The sequence below is a fragment of the Salvelinus sp. IW2-2015 genome, linkage group LG22 (genome assembly GCF_002910315.2).
Source record: "Salvelinus sp. IW2-2015 linkage group LG22, ASM291031v2, whole genome shotgun sequence".
In the NCBI taxonomy this organism is placed as follows: domain Eukaryota; kingdom Metazoa; phylum Chordata; class Actinopteri; order Salmoniformes; family Salmonidae; genus Salvelinus; species Salvelinus sp. IW2-2015.
Genome location: NC_036862.1, coordinates 10,540,346 through 10,557,565, shown reverse-complemented (window position 1 = coordinate 10,557,565; position 17,220 = coordinate 10,540,346). Strand labels below are relative to the sequence as shown.

At 40.6% G+C, this 17,220-nt stretch overlaps 1 protein-coding gene across 1 annotated transcript; it reads right to left on the bottom strand.

Moving 5' to 3' along the window:
* Window positions 1-2,175: 2,175 nt before the first annotated feature.
* On the bottom strand, window positions 2,176-16,805 carry LOC111949861 (phosphatidylinositol transfer protein alpha isoform). The gene is made up of 12 exons (XM_023967197.2): window positions 16,571-16,805; window positions 15,228-15,258; window positions 11,932-12,077; window positions 10,424-10,515; window positions 8,403-8,410; window positions 7,057-7,131; window positions 6,469-6,552; window positions 4,920-4,997; window positions 4,227-4,337; window positions 3,755-3,877; window positions 3,510-3,576; window positions 2,176-2,295 (listed from the first exon to the last, which is right to left on the bottom strand). Exons 1-11 carry the CDS (start codon window positions 16,585-16,587, stop codon window positions 3,529-3,531), a joined length of 813 nt encoding a protein of 270 aa, XP_023822965.1. The 5' UTR covers window positions 16,588-16,805; the 3' UTR covers window positions 2,176-2,295; window positions 3,510-3,528.
* Between the last annotated feature and the right edge of the window lie 415 nt (window positions 16,806-17,220).

Here is a 17,220-nt window from a genome sequence, read left to right as displayed (position 1 = left end):
CCAGGTAACATTGATCCAAAACTCCTACGATAAACAAATCTAGGGATATCTTTGTTTCCATCACAACTTTACTTATTTTGTTTTCTTTCTTTTTCACGACTGTAGCCCACTCCTTCTCACTCATCTTTACCTGACCCGCCATCAGTTTCGAATAGAGCATCCATCTCCGTCACCTTCCCTACAACATATTTACTCAATGAGTGAAGATAAGTGAGGTCAGTTCAGTGCGACCATTCTAGCCAATGAGAGAGCACAACAGGCACAATAAAGTTTTTCACTGTTGTTTTTTATTTCTTTACATAACTATTGTTCCCCTAATACCTATTTTTTACTTAAAAATTGCACTGTTGGTTAGCGCCTGTAAGTAAGCATTTCACTGTTGTATTCGGCGCACGTGACAAATAAACTGGATTTGATTTGAATGCCACATACAACCACTTATCTCAGTCAATTTTAACAGCCTAAACATTGAAACTTCTATTCGTTCAAATAAGCCTCACGTAATTCAACACTCTCTCATAGACCTCCATACAAAAAAAGAGATTAACTCAAACAGATTTAGGGCGGAGTAAATCCTCTCGCTTCGCCTCTTCCTAAACTCGGTCAGTGCTCTCATTGCTCTCTGTCACAAGTTACTTTAAAATAAATCACTCCACTCTCCATCTTTCAATTAAAAAAAAACTACAAATTTGAACGTTATCAACATAGGTATATTTTCCCCCTTCAACCTTCTATAGTTGTCCTTGACTTACACAGGATGACAGGATTGAGCCTTCTCATCTGGCAGCCTGCTTCTGTTCAGTCAGTCTAACTGCGGTCTAAAGTAAGTGGTCTCTACTTCTGTTCAGTCAGTCTAACTGCGGTCTAAATGAATGTCTCTGCTTCTGTTCAGTCAGTCTAACTGCGGTCTAAATGAGATGTCTCTACTTCTGTTCAGTCAGTCTAACTGCGGTCTAAATGAATGTCTCTACTTCTGTTCAGTCAGTCTAACTGCGGTCTAAATTAATGTCTCTGCTTCTGTTCAGTCAGTCTAACTGCGGTCTAAATTAATGTCTCTGCTTCTGTTCAGTCAGTCTAACTGCGGTCTAAATGAATGTCTCTGCTTCTGTTCAGTCAGTCTAACTGCGGTCTAAATAAATGTCTCTGCTTCTGTTCAGTCAGTCTAACTGCGGTCTAAATGAATGTCTCTGCTTCTGTTCAGTCAGTCTAAATGCGGTCTAAATTAATGTCTCTGCTTCTGTTCAGTCAGTCTAACTGCGGTCTAAATGAATGTCTCTACTTCTGTTCAGTCAGTCTAACTGCGGTCTAAATGAATGTCTCTACTTCTGTTCAGTCAGTCTAACTGTGGTCTAAACTAGTGTCTGTAGATCTACATAAACCTTGTGGGAAAATAAGTCGGATGAAAATGTGTTAGTTAGGAAACTGCTGATGTAAGTTCCATTTTGAAAAACCGTATGAACAATGAGTTAAGAGATTTACTTATCTTGATCTTTTAAACCATTTCTGTGAAATATGGTGAAATTCTTTGACTTAAAAGGATGTGAAGAAAATCAAGTATGTCATAAAAAACGGGAACACAGCTCTTGCACCAATTAAATGAATACAAATGACAGAATGCAAAGAGTATAAATATATTGTTTTTAATATTGAATAATATAGGTCGTATAGAACAACTACATGTCGCTCAATCCGCTAAAGCACAAAAGTGTTACGCAATCCAACAGAGAAAATGACCTGTGAATAAATACAGAAAAATACAGTACAGGATATGTTTTTTAACTCAGATCTCTATTCAAAGAGAGACCAGGTACATTGTTCCATATTTCTTGCCCCAAAAAGCCCAAAGCCATAACACTACAACAGGATTTCAGCCTGCTGATGCAGGTTGTCCGGTTGGCCTCGGGTAAGAAACATTTACTGTAACCAAGAGGGGAATACAGAGACGAGAGACAACGTGTTTTGAAAGACAGGAGGAGTAACCGACAAATTCAGCTTTGTCCACAAAACACATGGAGGACTTAAGACAATAGTATTTTCTATCATTACAACTAAAACAAAATTCCCATAAAAAAAAAAAAAATTGACAAATGACCTAATTAGTTAGGAATGTGATGGCCTGCTGGGGCCTGTGGACCTCTGGGCTGCTGGGGCCACTCCATGGCTTGCCTGGACAGTATAGGAGGACCTTAGAGGACTGGGACAGAGATGAAGAGAGCCTTGGGTCACGTCTGCATACAGCCATATAATTCCCAAGGACTGGGGCAGGGCAGAGATGCTGGTGTCTCAGTAACAGATCTGAAATAGTGGAAGGAGAGAAAGATTTGTCAGACTTGATTATAGTCTTCTATCAAATGCAAATTTGTAAGATGGACACGTCTTGTTTCCTTGCGCACAATTATAAGAGGACATATTGCTTGAGGGTATAGAGCAGGGATCATTGACTAGATTCAGGCGCGGGCCAATTTGTTTCTTGAGCGGGTGGTCAGGGGGCAGAAAGAAAAAATAACTGTGTCACAAGTCTGCCGAGAGGAGCCAGTGGTCTAAGGCACTGCAGTGCTTGAAGCGTCACTACAGATCCGGGTTTGATCCCGGGCTGTGTCGCAGCCAGCCAGGACCGGGAGACCCATGAGGCGACGCACAATTGGCCTAGCGTCGTCTGGGTAAGGGGAGGGTTAGGCCGGCCGGGATTTCCTTGTCCCATCGCACTCTAGCTACTCCTGTGGCGGGCCGGGCGCATGCATGCTGACACGGTCGCCAGTTGTACTCCCGTTTCCTCCGACACATTTGTGCGGCCGGCTTCCGGGTTAAGCAAGCAGTGTTTCAAGAAGCAGTGCTGCTTGGCAGGGTCGTGTTTCGGAGGATGCATGGCTCTCGACCTTTGCCTCTTCAGAGTCCATATGGGAGTTACAGTGATGGGACAGGACTGTAACTACCAATTGGATATCATGAAACTGGGGAGAAAAAGGGGTAAAAAGTAACAACAAAAAAACAACTGCACCGCAAGAAACGCAAAAATAATATATTTGACTAAAACATAATCATTTCAAACCTTGCATACATTTGTATACAATCACAGAAAGTATATCTCTCTATTATGTGTGGGAATACTTTGGAACACATTTCCAAAATTAAAATCACTTGGAGCTGATTTGCTGTTGTTTTTACAGTCTTTTATGTAGAACAATAAAATAAAACATAAAACATTTGAAAACTTTTTTTCTTGCTCAGAAAACTTGGGGGGGCCAAATAAAATCAAACGCGGGCCAAATTTGGGGAACCCTGATATAGAGTATGAGATGGGAGCGATTAGCTGAGTCATGTGGGGTAAGGTGCAGGCTCCTCGTTTCATGGGTCTTGTTCAATAGGTACCAAGTGGAAGAAAATTAACTTATACAGGGAGGGACTACATGGACTTGTCCAATAAGAAACGCTCATTATTGTTTAGGTTGCAAATCGCTTTAAAGCGACCCTGAACACGACCACTGATGAGCAGACAGAGAGGTACTCACGGGTGACAGCTGCACAGCCTCAGTCCTCTGAAGCAGAACTCCCTTTGACTGGATCCTTCACCCTCATCTGAAAGACACACGCACACACACACAAAGACACAAACACGTCAATAAGTAGGATATCTAGGACAACAACAAAGCATTTAGCAAATTTCCGTAAGCTAATGACAAAACTGATAAGACAGTAGTACATCTCATTTGGAGTTAATTAATGCCAAAGACCAAACAAATGTACAGCACATTACCTCATCCAGCTCTTTTTGGGTCTCCTCTTCGATACGTCGAATATCCGCCATTGTCAGTCCGATCCATTTATCAATCAAACAGAACAGCTGTCTGTGAAACTTTGTAAACAATCGCTTCTCTTGCTGGAAATCAAAGAGGGGAAGACATTTTTTAAAATAATTACAAGGAACAAATACTATTAATATCAGCATTTCTGATGTGCAACTTGGAGTAACATTTCTATGGCAAATCACTGTCTGGCCACTAGAGGTCAGAAAACACTTTGTCTTTACTGTAAACTAGTCTTTAGTCACACCCATAGAGACCGCACAGCTGATATCTAACTTCTCAGCCAAACGCGTCTACTAGTTTCTTCTTCACGGTTTCAGGGCAGAGTCATTTTTTGCATGTACAGTGGGTGATATGAAGGCACCATAACAGAATATGATGCAAATACTGGAATAATTGACAAGTATTTTTCTCTTACTGCACCTTCTGAATGAAGTTCTCAATTTTGTTCTGGACCCCCCACCATTTGAAGTTGACTGTGACTAACTTATAGGCACACATGTGAGGAGAGTTTGTGTTGCTAGGAAGCTCTTTCTGCAGAGGTAAAGACAAAGTTATTACACCCTCAGGCAGAGGCAGAATTGTTCATAACACACATAACAATGGAGCTTCAGAACCAGAATGGATACAGCCAGAGCCATACAGTATATTAAGAGTGCCACGGACAGATTTTAGAACAGACGCCATGTTGGCGCCTTTATTCTCTATATTTGGGTGATATAACAATACGAGAGCACCTCCGACAATTCCCTATGAAATGACCCGCTGTAAACAAACAAAACAGATCAGGGAATTTTACTGACGTTTTTACTGATTAGCATTCGGGACAATGTGTATCCAAGTTGGTACTGTGTTGTGGTGTCAACAAATTGCATATCTGCTTTCACTGGACATCTTCATAGGTTTGGAAAACTATTAGAAATAAACAGCACAATGCAGAAGCATCAATTAACACTTAGCAACTACTTTGGAGGTGAAATTGGCTCTCTCGGAACGACAAACACCGCACTGGCCCAACTCGCTAAATATACTGTATGACTCTTGATACAGCTCCTTGTGAAATTAGCTGATGTGAAAAATATGACAACAATGTTGCAATATTGGTTTGGGTAGTACCTTCCAGTTAGGCCCCAGGGGGCCCCTGCCTGTTTTCTCTGACTTGAATATGGCAGGATCTTCTTCTGTCTTATAGTCCTGTGTGGAGCAGAGTGAGCAGATGCGTAAGATGCAAAGATGACAGTGTTTTATTTAATTCTGTTCAGGTAACTGGGTCATATTCATTAGGGCACACCGTTGCAAAACGTCGTAGAACATTATGTAAATAAAAACAATTGTTAAGCCTTATTACTACAACAACAAAAATTGTGGCAAAGTTCAAACTTGCCACAAAATGATACCAAGCTATCTAGCTACCTACCAAAGTTGTCTGGTGAGTGTCTTAACTTATTAAACTTGCTAATAAACTCTTAAATAGTTTAAACTAATTGATGCCTGGTAAGCAATGTCATGTTTTATGGGATAGAGTGAAACACATTTTGTTGCTAGCTAGCTAGATCAGATTCAATCTGTCAGCATCACTGACTGGCTGGCGATCAATTTTTCACAATTGATGTGATAGCTAGCTAACTTACATTTTTAGGTGAATACGTTTCTGTCTTTTGTAGCTAATACCAATAATATGCATGTCAATATGCTAGTTTCAGTGTTCAGTAGCATGTTAGCTACCACAACAGCTAAGGTAGCAACATGAGCTGACTTGACATCAAAGCAAAACTTCACTTTTAGAGATGGATTACTTTAATCTGCTTGAAAATCTATGGCAAGACCTGAAAATGGTTGTCTAGCAATGATAAACAACCAAATTTGGCAGAGCTTGAATCATTTTGAAAATAATAAAAGATGGGAAAATGTTGCACAATCCAGGTGTGGAAAGCTCTTTGAGACTTACCCAGAAAGACACAGCTGTAATCACAGCCAAATGTGATTCTAACATGTATTGAATACTTTTCTAATCAAGATATACAATATTAGGGCTGAATTTTTCATTATTATTATTATATATATATTTTTTTTATACAAATGTTAGAATTCTTTTCCCACTTTGACATTACAGAGTATTTTGTGTAGATCGTTGACAAAAATGACAAATCCACTTTGTAACAACAAAATGTGGAAAAAGTAAAGCGGTGTGAAAACTTTCTTTAGGCACATTTAGTATGTTTAGTTCTCTGTGAGAAGCAAGTTCATTTTAATGTGTATGTGATTTGGTTTATGTAGATACAACATTTAAATGTTGTTAATACACAAAGTAATCAAAAACCTAATCTAATTTGCATATTCATAATCAGTTTGAAGCAAATTTGCAGCAAATAGTAGAAAGTTCACAACAAGTTTCCCAGAATTGTTTGCCAGAAGTTCACAAGTCGCCTCAAAATTTGTCGCAACAGTTGGCCACAAAACTCATTTCATTTGAAAATATGAGCTGGCCGCAAATATGCTGTTAGCCAGAAGCCTGCTTTCTCGGTAAGGGAATTTCTATTGGACTAGTTCAGGTAGTCCCTCCCTGTTTCAGTCGCTTTTAAGAGAGTTTTAAGAGAGTTTAAAGCATGCTTATTACTAATAATAAGTTGTTAGTACATTCTCACGGATCCACCACTGCTCTCACCTTGGCATCCACTTGGGTTTTGTCAGCGATGTCAATGTAGACTACTTCAGTCTTCTTCCATTGGTCTGGGTCTAGTCCATGTACCTATGCAGAGAATCATTTATAGTAAGTTACCAACTTCAAGAGCTAAGAATGCCTCACTAGTAGTCACTACATAGACCAGGTATAACATGCAGGGTTGTGGCCAATTTAAATCCACTCGTTTCAGGAAATAAACTGAAATTGTAATTCTAAATCCAATTTCAAGGGAAATTGAATTGATATAGAATTGACCCCAACCCTGATAACATAGCACTTTGATACATTGTGTAAATGTTGATTCAGTGTCATACCCAACAAAGCAGGTCTGAGAACGAGAAAAAAAATGCACAGGAGAATGGTTTCTGTATCCTTTCACAAAGTGAGTGGATGGACACAAATGACGTCAGTGGAATTAAGTGTCTGACATGACGTCAATGGAACAGTCAGACAGATAGAGTAAAAGGGGAAACGGTCAAATTAAAGGACTAGTGATGTCTGCTAACTGAATCAGATGTGCTGGAGGTCCATGGTATACATTCAAACTCATGACATTAGCTGCTCACTCACATTCTCCTGAACCCCCATGTCGGGCTTGTGCCACGTCTCAATTTTAATCAGAAAATTGTCCTTCATGTATTCATTCTGTGGGAGGAAGGAAGAGCAATAAATAAGAACACGATTAGTCTCAAGTGACCAACACATACTGGGTTCAAACACTATTTGAAATCATGTGAAATACTTGATCTGTGCTCAATTGAGCACGCCTGGTTTAATCAATCAATAGAATAGTCCCTAACCTGTAAACCCCACCCATCTGGTAATCTATGTAGGCTAAAGCAAACGTTCAAAAGATTTCAAACCCAGGTCTAAAACTGAGTCTGTAATATATGGACTGTTAGTGATTACAACTTAAGGGATACATTAGCTACGAGCAGTGGTACAAGTAACAACAGCTGAAAGAGTCACATAAGCACACGCATGTGCACACACACCAGTGGTGGAAAAAGTACCCAATTGTCATACTTGACTAAAAGTAAAGATACATTAATAGAAAATTACTCAAGTAAAAGTCACGCAGTAAAATACTACTTGAGTAAAAGTCTAAAAGTATTTGGTTTAAAATATACTTAAGTGTCAAAAGTATATGTAATTACTAAAATATACTATAAATCATTTCAAACTCCTTATCTTAAGCAAACCAGACGGTACCATTTTCTAATTTTATTAATTTAAGGATAGCCAGGGGCACACTCCAACATTCAGACATCATTTACAAACGAAGTATGTGTGTTTAATGAGTCCACCAGATCAGAGGCAGTAGGGATGACCAGTTATCTTGATAAGTGCATGAATTGGACCATTTTCCTGTCCTGCTAAGCATTCAAAATGTAATGAGTACTTTTGGGTGTGAAGGAAAATGTATGGAGTAAAAAGTACATTATTTTATTTAGGAATGTAGTGAAGTAAAAGTTGTCAAAAATATAAATAGTAAAGTACAGACACCCCAAAAAACGACTTAAGTAGTACTTAAAAGTATTTTTTACTTAAATTTAACTAGGCAAGTCAGTTCAGAACAAATTCTTATTTACAATGACGGCCTACACCACCCAAACCTAGACGACGCTGGGCCAATTGTGCGCCGCCCTATGGGACTTCCAATCACGGCCGGTTGTGATACAGCCTGGATTCGAACCGGGGTGTCTGTAGTGACGCCTCAAGCACTGAGATGCAGTGCCTTAGACCGCTGCGCCACTCGGGAGCCCCAAGTGTTAAGTCAGCCCCATCCGCTTCTCTTCTTTCCTTTTGACAGGCAAGGTTACCAGCTCCTCTTTCACCATGTTTACAGCTGAATAGTGTGCAGGTAAACAGCAACATACTGTATGTGTAAATGTATAGAAGAAAACAATACTTACTGTAATAACTGCAATAGGGGAAGAGATGGACATGAGGAGACAGAGAGTAAACAATGTTTAGGCGAACAGATGTTTTCAAAATAATATCTCAATAGTTGCACATTTGTTTGAAATTGGCTAACTCCTTGCCAACCGAACTGATAAGATATATGTATGTATATATATATACACATATATGTATATACACACACACACACATATATATATATATATACACATACACACACGCACACACACACACACACACACAGTGCCTTCAGAAAGTATTCAGACCCCTTGACTTTTTCCACATTTTGTTACGTTACAGCCTTCATCTAAAATTGATTAAATTGTTTTTTCCCCCCTCAATCTACACACAATACCCCATTATGGCAAAGCAAAAACAGATTTTTATACATTTTTACAAATTAATAACATTTAAAATGGAAATATCACATTTTACATAAGTATTCAGACCCTTTACTCAGTACTTTGTTGAAGCACCTTAGGCAGCAATTACAGCCTCGAGTCTTCTTGGGTATGACGCTACAAGCTTGGCACACCTGTAATTGGGGAGTTTCTCCCATTCTTCTCTGCAGATCCTCTCAAGTTCTGTCAGGTTGGATGGGGAGCGTTGCTGCACAGCTATTTTCAAGTCTCTCCAGAGATGTTAGATCGGGTTCAAGTCTGGGCTCTGGCTGGGCCACTCAAGGACATTCCGAGACGTGTCCCGAAGCCACTCCTGCATTGTTTTGGCTGTGTGCTTAGGGTTGTTGTCCTGTTGGAAGGTGACCCTTCGCCCCAGTCTGTGGTCCTAAGCACTCTGGAGCAGGTTCTCATCAAGGATCTCTCTGTACTTTGCTCCATTCATCTTTTCCTCGATCCTTACTAGTCTCCCAGTCCCTGCCGCTGAAAAACATCCCCACAGCATGATGCTGCCACCACGCTTTACCGTAGGGATAGTGCCAGGTTTACTCTAGACGTGACGCTTGGCATTCAGGCCAAAAAGTTAAATCTTGGTTTCATCAGACCAGAGAATCTTGTATCTCATGGTCTGAGGGTCATTTAGGTGTCTTTTGCCAAACTCCCAAGTGAGCTGTCATGTGGCTTTTAGGAGGAGTGGCTTCTGTCTGGCCACTCTACCATAAAAGGCCTAATTGGTGGAGTACTGCAGAGATGGTTGTCCTTCTGGAAGGTTCTCCCATCTCCACAGAGGAACTCTAGAGCTCTGTCAGAGTGACCATTGGGTTCTTGCTCACCTCCCTGACCAAGGCCCTTTTCCCCCAATTGCTCAGTTTGGCCGGGCGGCCAGCTCTAGGAAGAGTCTTGATGTTTCCAAACATCTTCCATTTAAGAAGGCCACTGTGTTCTTGGGGACCTTCAAACGCTGCAGAATTTGTTTTGGTACCCTTCCCCAGATCTGTGCTTCGACACAATTCTGTCTCGGAGCTCCACGGACAATTCCTTCAACCTCATAGCTTGGTTTTTGCTCTGACATGCACTGTCAACTGTGAGACCTTATATAGACAGGCGTGTGCCTTTCCAAATCATGTCTTATCAATTGAATGTACCACAGGTGGACTCCAATCAAGTTGTAGAAACATCTCAAGGATGATCAATGGAAACAGGATGCACCTGAGCTTAATTTCAGCTCTCATAGCAAAAGGTCTGAATACTGATGTAAATAAGTTTTTTTTTTTTGTTATTGTATACATTTGCTAAAATGTCTAAAAACCTGTTTTTGTTTTGTGATTATAGGGTACTGTGTGTAAGTTGATGAGGAAAAAAAATTAATTTAATCAATTATAGAGTAAGGCTGTAACGTAACAAAATGTGGAAAAAGTCAAGGGTCTGAATACTTTCCGAAGGCACTGTACACTATTAATACCATGGCTATTAATGTCTGGCTATAGGTTCAGACATGACAAAGATTCCAATAGCATGTCCTCACAGTGCTGGCTGCTAGCATGTATGCCCAAGTTAATTATTCAACATCTTCTGTCTCTACAGAAGGGGTAGGTAACAAAGGGCAGGGGACTCACCCGTCCGACAGTAGGGGTAAGCATTCCAGGCCTTCTCGTGGATGTTAAGAGCTGTTGATGGTGCCAGAATGCGCACATAGTTTGGCACTTTACTGCAGAGAGAAAGGAAGATATTATTATGGGGTCAATCCATATGAATTCAACCACTTTTTGACCACATCCACCGCAACCAAATGAACACACCCATTTGAACAAAACTCTCCACATGCTTGCCCATGGTAGAAGTGGTGAGAAAGTGATTTTTTGGCCCTAAATGCCAAAACATTCAGGAGATAGAGGTGCTCAAAGTTCACCCTATTTGTCTAGCCCACCCTACCATGAGAGATCTGTATCTTCAGCACTGAAAAAGATAAACAGTTGAATTTGATGTATACTGAACAAAAATATAAAACGCAACATGTAAGGTGTTGGTCCCAGAAATGTTCCATAAGCTCAAAAATCTTATTTCTCTGAAAATGTGTTAATCTCCCTGTTAGCGAGCATTTCTCCTTTGCCAAGATTTAAAAATATATATATATATATATTTAACCTTTATGTAACTAGGCAAGTCAGTTAAGAACAAATTCTTATTTACAATGATGGCCTACCGGCGAACAGTGGGTTAACTGCCTTGTTCAGGGGCAGAATGACAGATTTTTACCTTGTCAGCTCGGGGATTCGATCCAGCAACCTTTCGGTTACTGGCCCAACGCTCTAACCACTAGGCTCCATCCACCTGACAGGTGTGGCATATCAAGAAGCTGATTAAACAGCATGATCATTACACAGGTGCACCTTGTGCTGGGGACAATAAAAGGCCACTTTATAATGTGCAGTTTTGTCACACAACACAATGCCGACAGATGTCAAGTTTTGAGGGATCATGCAATTGACACGCTGACTGCAGGAATATCAGCCAGAGCTGTTGCCAGCTAATAATTTCTCTACCATAAGCTACCTCCAACATCGTTTTAGAGAATTTGGCAGTACGTCCAACAGGCCACACAACCGCAGACCATATGTAACCACAGCAGCCCAGGACCTCCTTATCCGGCTTCTTCACCTGTGGGATCATCTGAGGGTAGGTGGGGGAAACTCATTCTGATTGGCTGGGCCTGGTTCCGCAGTGGGAGCCCATGGCTGCACCCCTGCCCAGGCATGTGAAATCCATAGATTAGGGCCTAATGAATTAATTTAAATTTACACATTTCCTTATATGAACTATAACTCAGTAAAATCTTTGAAATTGTTGCATGTTGCATTTATATTTTTGTTCAGTATAATTTGAAAGCTTTTTTTGTTTTTTAAAGATGTTTTTTATGTACTGTATAAAGGGGCAATCTGCAATTGAAATAAAATGCCCACCCCACCAATTTTTCGGGAAACAATTATGGGATGGAGCTGGAGAGATGTAACCACTCTCAAATTCATAGTTTTAACCATGTGGGTGGTGTGGGTGGGTGGTTGGGAGTAGGTGGGTAGATGGATCAATGGGTGGATAGATGGATGAATGGATGGACCAATCGTACCTGTGCAGGTGATATATCTTGTGGGTGTACTGGCCCTTCTCTCCGTCCTTCTCATAGGGTTCATTCTTCAGCACCTCCACCCCTTCTCCTCCACCCGTCTCATTCTTACTGGTCTCAGCCACAGAGTACAGCTGCCCCACTTGGTACTGTGGAGAGGAAGACAGAGGAGTGAGCTACAGTTACACAGACTAAATAATCCCCATTGTTCACCAGTTGCATTAACAGACAGCTGCAACCACTTCAGTGGGCACAAATGTGAGGGAAATGAATTCAGGAACAAGGGGGATTGTATTAACTCAGTTTCCCACATTCACATTCCTGACAATTCACTTCTCAGAGCACCTGGACAGGGACAGTTTTCTGTTTCCACCGCCGGATGTTCCTTGAGCATTTAGCCCAGACAGACACTGACTTCAGCATAACATTTTAACAGCATAATAGGACTATCAGCAAGCATAAGGAACATCCTGTAATAGCCTTCTGTGGCAGGTTGTTTTTTCAGATGACAGTCCCTCTGCCAACAATTCCCTCATTGGCTGCTCGCCAGTGATGTGAGGATGTTGAGCTCTGTCGAAGACATTTGGCAGGTAGATTACAGTCTCCAACTCTGCTGTCCTAGCCTAGGCAGCACACCCCATCCATCCACCAGCACAGGCCTTGAGTCACTCAGCAGCAGTTGATGACGTGGAATGAGACCATTGGTTGCTGTGTGCGGCGTGACTACAATAAAGTTGTGCTGGAACGTGGCCACTGTGTGTCAGGGAGCTAGTGACTCACAGGGAACTGGTGACTCACTTGCTACACGTTAACACTACTCAGCAACCAACAGCAAACTGACAATTAAATCACAGACTAGCCTTCCAATTACAGGGCATTAGTGCGCCCGTGGTGGCGTTTTAAGTGCAGTGTGTATGGTTGGTAGTTCGTACCGGGCTGATTTGATGAGATGCTTTTAACAGGGGAAACAGCTCTGTTTGGAGGAGGGGGGGGTAAAATCACATCCTCTACCAAATACAGTTATTTTGGTGGCTCCATCTCATGCGCGAGTGGGTGGTTAGGAATGTGACAACACGTGTAAAACCAGTGTTTCATCTATTGTCCCCCTAAGTGTGTGTGACTCATCTGGCCATCTTCCTCAGGCTGGCCAAGGAAGTTTTAAAGATATGGCCTATTTTATACAGAGAAATTGGCATAGTAGGCAATGTAACCAATCACAGCCCTCCTTTTACTTGTATCATTGCACATCCTGCAAATCATCAGTCCAACCATTTTGAATCCATTTTTATAGGTAAAAGCAGCAGAGACCCCACTCTGGAACTTTGATATGCATCTAGAATATATTGAAATATATTTTCAAAATGTGCCAAATCCATAAAGGTTTATTTTCAATAATCATGTTTAGATTCTTCAATATTCCTACTTAATATTCCTACATTTATGAAAGAAATCTGTTATTTAAATCAAAATACTATTCATATTACAAAGCAAGCGGTAAAGCTTCATATGACACCAACTTTTGTTTTGTAGCACCTACAGATGAAACATTATGGAGTCTTAAAGGAGGCCTGGGTAAGGCCAAAATATCACAAATATTCCAACTTCAATGAATTATGCATAAAGATACAATTGTCAAATACATGTCAACAATCCTTCCTCCAAAAGGACTCTTCTACGGATAAAATTGTGAAAATCCCCAAAACATGGCATTTTTCTGTTCTAATTTCATGAGGAATCACCCGTATGTAAGGTTATGAATGGAATATAGAGTTATGATCCTTAATACGTGATCTTAAATGGGGGAAAATGAGGTAGATACCTCGTGAAGAAACTGCTCTCTATGTATCCCCCCTTGATTGCACATTCTTCTGTCTCTTACGTAGCAGGGGTAAAACAAACAGACTGGACAAGTAGCCGTGCAATGGATTACGGCCATTGCAGTTAATTATCACGTTTTCTGTAGAACATTGGTCTTTTAGAAACTACAACTCCCTATTACGTCGCACAGTTCGGGCATGATCTGATTTATCTCCAGAGAAACTGCAGCGCTCTGTGCGCATTGAGCTCACAGAAGAAAAAAACAGAATGAAATGGAATTCAAATAATTGAACTGACGTCAGTCAATTAGTTGTTTAAAAACCAAAAAAGAACCAACATTTCAGTTAATCGAAAGTTTAGGATTCCTTGCTGTCATACCTGCTTACAGGGTTAAGGAAATCAAAGTCATTTTGTAATTTGGGTGAACTATCCCTTTAACAAGTTCGTCAAACTTTTTTCACCTAATAGCAGGAACAGCACCATCTAGTGGTAGGATGGGCCATAAACCTAACAACTTAAATGACAAATTTATCTGAACAGGGGGGGGAAAAACATCAACAAATTCACTGAGAATACATTACATAGGATGAAGAAACATTACTCAGAGCTGCAGCTCCATACTACTTGTCAGACATTGAGAACTGATACTGGGTTGGGATTGGTGTGGGTTCTGTGGGTGGCTGTTAACCATTTCTCTGGATTCCTCATGGTTTGCTCATTGTTAGAAAAACGTTTGGCCCAAATTGGATGTCAGGTACTATATTTATTGAATATTATATAAATCCTATAAATTAAATTGGCCAATTTGCGGGCAATCAATTCACTTAATTTCTCAGAGATTATACAATATTTCAACAAAATAATGTTGCAGGACTGCTAATCCTATCTGTTTCTAATTACATAAATGATTTCAGAACAATCGGAGATGGTGGGTGTTCTGGCTTGCTGAAATGACATGGAACGACCCACAACTAATGACTTCAATTGCAAAGCTTCAGTCAGAATACGGTGCTCTGTTATAATTAACATGGCTAATAGTTTCTGACAATGTCTGACCTGAATGTGTGTGGCTGGCTAACCACTGCAACCAATATGCTGCCAATGTAAACATAATGGAAACCATGCCAACTGCCTGCACACACACGCCACACACACACACGCCACACACACGCCCCACACACACACACACATCATCATAAAAAGGCGTATACAAACAACAACTTCAAGGATAGAGGAACTTAATGCAGACAAACTGCTTGACATACAGACTGCCCTGATTCGTCAAGAGCATAGGCATGCTAGGTAACGGGTTAGCCCCATGAATGTTCCACTGGTGTATCCGGCACATTTATAGGGCTAGCTAATGGGTGAGCTCAATTTGACGGTCGCATCAGAAAATGAGAATGTAGCTTAACCAGCTTGATTTGTGACATGAAGCAGGAGTTTAAGACACAAAGGAATGACACTCAGTCAGTACTTACTTCTTCCACAGATATGGGGAGGACGACTCGACTAGAAGAGAGAGAGAGCGCAACATCACTTTACAACACATTTAAACACCAACTACACCTGCAGCTCATGACTAATGTTATTGCTCATTTAACTTATCACTTGATTTATTAGTTTGCCTGACAATTCTCTGATATTAACTTCTAATAGTAGGCTAATCAAAACACGTTTAGCCTAATAGAGCTGGGACGATAAACCAAAAATGAATCGACACTGACCATACATATCACTTATCGCAGGCATTTTGCTGATATCATTCATTACAATAAGTAGCCTGTACTAGAGTACTGTGTAAGTTTGCTAATATGGGTGACTGTTAATGGGACAATAGATGGCTACAACCATCAAACTAGTAGCAGTACTTTAAAGGATCATAAAATGTGGCGCACATTAATGTTCTATTTTTCATTATTGCATCAAGACAGGCAATTTATCACGTTATGGATTTTTGACCATATTGGCCAGCTCTACCTACCAACTATGAACATTGCAACATGCTACAGATGCTAGCTGTGATATTGTCATGGAGGAAATTGAAGCCAGGTGTAGATCTCTACTGTCAGAGAACAATTAGGTTTCTACCTATCCTCTGGCAGTATACAATGGGCAATAATCACCACTTGTTCCCAGTCTAAGAACCCCTGAATATTTCATTATAACATATCTGGGTGTAATGGGAGCCCAGACAGGCACCATACTAATTATACAGTATTGTTACAGGCAGGTTTGGGGCATCAGGATGACATGTTGACATGGCAGTTGTTGACTCTAGTAACCAATGAGTTAGATGGCATGGCATGCAAGTGTATACTTGGCATACGATTGTATAAAGGCACACCCTTGTATGTGTTTTAGTAGGCCTGATGATGCATGGGATGATTATAATTCAAGTTATAGTTACAATGTTAAAGTGGCACTTTGTCAGTTAAGATCATTAAATAATGTTGGTAAAATGACAATACATTTCCATTTTGGCCAATGTGTTGATTATTTTACTTGATGCATTCATTCAATAAGTATGTCCATACAGAAAGGACACATGCAACAAGCAGTCAATAGCCCTCTCCATTGACAAACTTGACAATTTACGCAATGATAAAACAGATAAAACCAGCTTGTACATGTGTTTTTCGAATTCCCAAATAGTAAGTAGGCAATACTAGACTAACAGAGGAAAACACTGTAAACGATTAGAGCAGGATAATTGTCACGCAAGGAATTTTGCCAATGTTTGCCTGTGTATGACAGCGCATCCATCGTTCTCCTGCGTAACACGTTGACTAAACAGCATATATTTCCAAACATTTGTACTTACAATTCTTTAATGAGCATTTTTGCAGTGTTGTCCGTGTATAAGCAGCCTTCAGATTCCTAGTTTACTGGTATAAACTCAAAATCGGCCCCTGTATGTTTGACCCGCTGCGCCCCACGGTCTCCGCGGTTTTGCGCTCCTATTTTTCTTTAATTCACTTCCTGACAGACGCCGAAAGGGGCGCGGCGTCCTGGTGGCGACCACACCTCCAGTCGGTATCCCAGTAACCATCCTTATTCTAAACAAAACCTACAAACCTGATACATACACACTATTTGTTGTCCATTGTTTGCGCTGATCACACACGCATTCTTATTTCTAATGACAGAGGTGAGATTATTTTTTCTTATGCCTGGCCTGTACCACATGCCACAGAGAGGCATGTACTGTAGATAGCCTACTTATGAAAAACGGAATGCTCTTCAACTGAAATCTACCTAGGTCAAATGTTGTTGTTTTTAAAGTAAAGTGCATTGGTTTGTAAGTTGTTTCACCTGTCACAGTGGTTCAGTTTCACTGAGATCCAATGTTATTCCAGTTCTCCTGGTTTCACTCCTCATTCAGGCTTATTGGCTGTGACAGTTGGTGGAGGGTGAACCCAGTAACACCCTGTGTTTTCTTGTGTTGGTCTGTTGGAACAGGTTAGTAGCAAC